The sequence below is a fragment of the Vollenhovia emeryi genome, unplaced genomic scaffold (assembly GCF_000949405.1).
Source record: "Vollenhovia emeryi isolate VEMERY1.0 unplaced genomic scaffold, V.emery_V1.0 DF939185.1, whole genome shotgun sequence".
Lineage (NCBI taxonomy): Eukaryota > Metazoa > Arthropoda > Insecta > Hymenoptera > Formicidae > Vollenhovia > Vollenhovia emeryi.
The window spans coordinates 852,758-859,069 of NW_011967181.1; the positions used below are offsets into that span (position 1 = coordinate 852,758).

Consider the following 6,312-nt stretch of genomic DNA (forward strand, 5'->3'; position numbering starts at 1 on the left):
ATTATCTTAGATGAGCGCGCTTTGTGCGCCGAATCGTGCGCGCGGGATTTGCGAGGTGCCCTCGACTCGCGCCGTCGAACGACGATCTTCGCGCGGGGACTCGTCCTCGGGATTCGAAAAGTGAGAGGATTGAAAACACTTGAAAACTGATTCGCAAAATGGCACAAGGCACCTAATCGTGTAAGTAAAAATCAAAACGCGATTGATCAGTAACGGGTCAAATGTTAACGAGGATACAATTTCACTTTGCTCTCCCAAGCTTGGAGTATCACGATACACGGAAGTGTCTCGCGCCAAGTATAAGCGTAGCTAGAACCGCGCGCGCGCGAGACTATTCATAAACGCGCGTGGACGTTACTTGGGTCAGTTATGAAATAAAGAGTGGCGTTTCCCGTACGCTGCTCTCTTCTGGTCGGTAAGAAAGACAACTATCGTATCGTGGCAAGGTAAATGCCAGCTCGTCGCAAGAAGATAATTTATTGCAATTGATTATTTCATTTCATACATTATTAAAATATTATTTCATGCGAGCAACACGCTGGCTATCGATTGAGACTTTCGATCGCGTATTCGTCAGCGAACTGAGGTTCGTAAAACAGGGAACTCACGGAAGTGACTTCGAGCGAAGGGCAGATTTCTTCGCGAGGCGAATCGAAGGGTAACATCGGAGATATCTTCGTGAAATCTTTTCGAGGATCTTCTAGATGCGAAGTGTTGATTAATTGACGTTGCCCGAGGATCACCTGAAAAAGATCATCTTACGAAAATCGAGAATCTCGAAAACCGGCAAAGTATCAGGAGAACGTGACCAGCAAAGAGGCACTATTTAAGTTTCCACGAATTAAAATTCCAAGAATTTTAAACTTCAAATCGCGAAAATCGAGATTCTGGAAAATTGACCAAGTATCAGGAGAACATGGCCAGCAAAGAGGTGGCACTATCTAAATTTCCAAGAACTAGAATTCCGAGACTTTCGACCTACAAATCGCGAAACTTGAGAATCTCGTATTCTGGTGCATCAATTGGTATTACATCAGTACTACTGGTTCCCTTGCAGAACATTGCTATTAAATTGTTCATTTTACCGTGACATTCGTCGTATCGGAAAACGTTCGATGACATCGCTTGGCATCGGCGTCGCGTGGGAACGAGAGGGCCGCGCGCACTTGTTGCCTCTGCCGATCTTTCTTCTGCAGCATGTGCGATCTGTCGGTTGTGCGACGGATGCGGTCTATGTCGTCCAACGCCTCTAGGCTCGGTGCCAGTTTGGAGTCGCGTATCCTCGCGAGCTCGTCCCTCTCCAAGATCTCGTCCGCGCGCTTGGCCGTTGCAATCAGCTTCCTCTGGCGGTCCTCAATCAGGATACCCCATGAACGGTGCCAATGTACCATGTGGGCGATCAGATGCGCGTCCACGCTCAATGGTGTGACGCCGGTCTGCTCCAGGTATCTGCTGAGCTCCGTCCACATCTGGCCGAGCTTCAGCCGGAGATACATGTCGACGCAGCACAGCGTTATCTGAAGAAAAGCTCGGAAACTGATCTTTTTAACATTACGTAAAAAGTATATACTCTACCAACTCGAACAAAAGTCTCGGGTTTTGAACACGTTCAATATTAGAAATTCTGTTTTATTATTAATGGCGCTTGATAAAAAATAATAGATCTTACGTGATCTTTCGTTGGCAGTTCGTCGAGTAGAATTTTGTAATGTTCCCTAGCGGTTTCGTACTTGTCGCCGTCTCTCTCGATGATCTTGAAAATACTGAAGATCTTCGATCGCACCGAGCCGACCATCTCGATTATAGTGGGACTAACGTCTGCCGTAAGCTGCGTACGATAGGTGTCTGTCCACTGCTTAGTGCCCATCTGAGGAAATTCGGGATCTGAAATTGTAAACGAGTTTAATCGCAACCACGAAATTATAGTTGAGCAAATGTTGTTTAATTTTTCTATTCAAATTCATCCTTCAATTTACATAATCGGGAAAATCTCTACACATTTCTTGAAGCTCATAGCAAACTTCTCTTCTCTGCGAGTTATAAAAAATACTCGTACTTTTACGTCTAGAATCTTAATAAATTCCAAGACATTTTAGATAATTTAGGAAATTCAAATTACATTAAGTTAAAATAGATTTTCTGTGAGAAGGAATCTCCGTACAAAGCTTGACATTTTGTTTAGCAGGCTGTACCTGCTACAGAATCGTCAGCGCGTCTCTTGATACCGATCCTGTCTTCCTCTTCGCGCCAAATAGTCGCGAGCAAGGATATCAGACCTGTTTTCTTATTGGCGCCTCTCCAAGTGCAAAGACACGGTCCACAAAAAGTGCTATCGCATATATCAGTCAGTGCACCGAGATACAAACATCTCACGGGATAGTCCGCAATCTCGACAATGTCCAGCATAGAATACAGTCCACCGTTTCTCAAGAAAATTTGAAGACTCGCTGAACATCGCACCACACATTTCCAAATGTAAGCGCCTATCGCTAACAAAAAGCTGTCAAAAAAATAGTAAGAAACCTATAACATATCTACTTTTCACTTTAATATGTAAGTTCTTTTCAAATTCAAGTGTAAAGTTTTTAAATTTTAATATCCTTAATATTTACAATTATTGATAAATATTTTGTATAATTTATTAATAATAGCTTAATAAGTTAGCTAATTAATGTAGAAAGTTACAATGACGTAAAAGCAATATTTGCCACAGTTACCGCTGATCCACTTGGAAATCCTCGTCTTTTTTATGTAAACACTTTTCAAACATCTCTGAGATGAGCTCGATGCTTCGTTCTTCGCACAGCTGTTGAGCAGATGTCTGTTTTTTCACGAGGCCTTCCAGGGCAATCAGCAGCAATGTTAAAATTCGTTGTCTCCTCATCGTCAGCTTATCTAAACGCACGATATTGCTGATTAATTCTGAAATTCAAAGAAGAAAAGATATCTCATTAAGAATTCAAGAACCATTGTAAAGAGAAATAGTAACCATTTTTATATTTGACATAGCAGTATGAAGTATATTTTGTAATATCTCTTACTAATTAATAATTGTATCATTCCATGTTTCCCGAAATCCTCCAAAAGAAGAGCGTCGGCCTGCAAGATTATCGAGCACACGGTTCTCGTAAAAATCATCGCAAGGTGTTCGTCGAATTCCACATTCAAAATGTGCTCGAGCATCGTCAGTAATCTGTGAGTATTTAAAATCTATTTTATTTGATTTCGTATTGAAATCCGAGTAACTTTTTATCTCTCTTCTTTACGTGAGAGTGCCTCTGCGTTTCACGAATTCCGTCTCTATTCGTGGCGTTAACAGTGATAAGATATGCATCGCGTGTTCCAAGAGAATCAGCGATGCGGAAGACCCTTTATCCTTCTTATCGTTCATGCAGAATTTAATGATCCGGAGAATAATCGGCATAATCATCGCTTTCTTCATTATCTGAAAAATTAAAAAGTTCTCCGTTGATACATTTTTTTAAATTAAAAATGCGGTTTTTTGCTTAAGTAGACTTTGAGATTGAATCTTCAAACTTTGAAGAGTCATTATTGAAAAATAATAAGTTCAAAACAATTTTTATGCTTTTAAATTTCTCTTTCATTATACTATTAGATGTTTAAAATTTATGAATTAAAATTGACGAGGATAATTTACAAAGACGTAAACGTCGATATCGGCGAGATGAGCGATGATCATCAGTAGGGTTTTTTTGAAGAAGAGATCCTCATCGTTGTCGGAGAGCTTCACACTTTCCGTCCATATTTTGGTGATGCCGGATTCAATAGCAGGTAAAAGATCGACAATGTCCTTCGCGATGCCGCAGCTGACAAGATCCCACGAAGATAAAGCCACGATTCCAGCGAGGATCAATGCGGCAATGTCGTTTCTGATCCTCAAGTTGACGGCGCAATATTGACCGCGAAGTATCTGCCGCTTGAAGGAATACCTTAAGCCCCTGTACTGCGTCAGAAATCGTATTTTATGCTTGATAGCTCGTCCTTATTAAAGGGAGGCTACGTAATAAATACATGAATATTTCAAATAAATATAAAGAAATAATCCAAGTTGAAAAGACATTAGAGAAAAGTCCCCTATTACGAGATAGGCTTCTAATGTGAAATAGCGGGTTTTCACATCCAAATTCAGTCACAAATCTTTTTTTCGCAACGATTACGTAATTGTTATCAATAAATAATACCACATGGCGCATTGCTTGGGCGATGGGAGGTCTTTGAGGTGTTTTGGTAGTGTATTCGGAGGTAACACCGATCTCATAAGGCTCCACAAGAGTTTCATTATCAAGAGCATCGTGTCCCACGGATATTCCTCTCCCTCGAGGGGTACGTCCGGCGGTTTGGTGCAGTGTAGCTGCGTCGCGTAAGGGAGGTCCATCCTGCTGAACAGCGTGTTCAGTACACCGGCCTGCAGCATTCTGTAACCTTTATTCGGGAACGTACGAGAGCTATAGCCTGTGCATGTAAAATGAGTGATGCCAGAGGCATCTCTTCTCCCCGCGACTTAAACCGCCTTCGCTTTAACGTCCGAGCATCCATGCGCGTGTTGTTCGTTGGAATAATATTTGAATAAATTACACGCTTGATGTGTAAGCATTTAGTATGATCTGCTGAACTCTGCATTAAGAACTTCTTTTTAATAATAAACTTAAATTATGTCTTTGGAGAGATTTAAAAAATATATTTTTGCTCGAAACGTTTAAGAGAAATTTGATTTACACTGAGTTAAAATGATAATTTTTTTTTTACTTTCAACTACTCACAACACTGGTTCGAGATCGAAGCGAGCGTGGAGGCCAGTTCCAAGATCTTCGGGTACATCCTTGGCATAGCAGCCTCCAGCAATTCGACGATGATAATCGGCAACCTAGAATTCTCCATGGCACGACGACGGAAATCCAGTTTCACTGCCGCGACGTTCGTCGGTTTCGTTCGCCCGATTAATAAACAATCAAGTGCCTGGCGGATTCGTTGGACGTCTTCCTCATCGGGCAAAATCGTCAAAAGGTAACCCAGCAATGTAAAATAATGCTCCATTACGACGGAGCTAGCGAGGCTCTCGGAAGTGTGTTTCAGCAAAGGCGGTTGACTGCATAACTGCAACATCCTGTCCAGATGCACACGATAGTCGTTGGCCTCCCTGGTCTTCCAGGCTAGAAATTCTAGCACCTTCATTACGGCCGGCAGGTGTTTGACTGGCTGAAAGGTGTCTTTGAGGAAACACACTGGGAGAGACGATTAGGAAGCGTTGAATTTACTAATTTTTAAATGATGCTTTCTTAAAACTGACATTATTTGAGGCTTCAAAACTTTACTAATTAATCACATGTCAGCATTCGTACTTTTCGCTTATTTCCCGACAATTATTCTCGGGAAGAAATGTAGATCTTCTAATTTATGCGGATACAAGATATTATTATTTTAAAGCGAGTTCCAGTAATTCTTGATCAAAGAAATTTTATTTGGAACTTGTGCATAGAATGTCAAAGGATACATAACCGCCGTCGCCGATCTCACGCAGATAATCGGACAAGAGTCGCGATATTCGTGCGACATGGTCGCTCGTGACGGGATCCGATACGAGTTTTCGCAGCTTGTCTACGGTATAATCCGCATCTATTCGGCGACATTTTTCCTTTTCGTTCAAATATGACGCGGGACAATCGCAGATGACGTATTTCGGACAGGCGGACTCCTCGACGGTAAAACGACGATCCTGCGGTTTTCGCTCCATTCACGCTAAATTATTCACGGAAGATTATAGTAATTACATCTCGGCGATCTTGCTCGAACATTAATCGTCGATAATAAATTAACTTCGCGTCGCGAACCGACTGTGTCTTGTTCCGCTCGCTACGTACCGTGACGTGACCGATGTGTCGATTCCGGTTCTGCCGGGTGATGCGTTATCGGTAAATTAAGACGGCTCGAGTCTCAATGAGAAACGCTCCAAAAGAAAGATCCGCGCGCCGAACTGGTAACACGTGTTCGGCGATTAATGAAACCCGACGTCCGCATTAAAACTGCAATCGCATAAAAGCAGTCGTACGGATCGGATTTCTTTCGGGATTTAAAAGGGTTTTGACTGATAAGACATCAATATTATTAGATTCAGAGATAGTACACTGGTCGCGTGAAAAACGGAAAGTCTGGTTTATTGAATTATACGAAAAATACATGCGTTGTGCATAAATTTTGTTTGCACGAAAAAAGTGGCGTACACTGAGAAAACTGTCCGATTAAATATAATCGGATAATCCAATTACATAATAACAAACGGATATATCCAGTTAA

At 41.7% G+C, this 6,312-nt stretch overlaps 1 protein-coding gene across 1 annotated transcript; it reads right to left on the reverse strand.

Annotated features, from left to right (window-relative positions):
• Window positions 1–31: 31 nt before the first annotated feature.
• Window positions 32–5,256, reverse strand: LOC105562702 (cilia- and flagella-associated protein 69-like; the record flags this gene model as incomplete). The annotated part of the gene is made up of 10 exons (XM_012013742.1): window positions 32–743; window positions 1,086–1,517; window positions 1,670–1,884; window positions 2,193–2,500; window positions 2,718–2,922; window positions 3,042–3,205; window positions 3,267–3,445; window positions 3,659–4,002; window positions 4,186–4,443; window positions 4,782–5,256. Coding segments are annotated over 10 exons (2,781 nt in total), but the record flags the coding sequence as incomplete, so codon positions are not given.
• Between the last annotated feature and the right edge of the window lie 1,056 nt (window positions 5,257–6,312).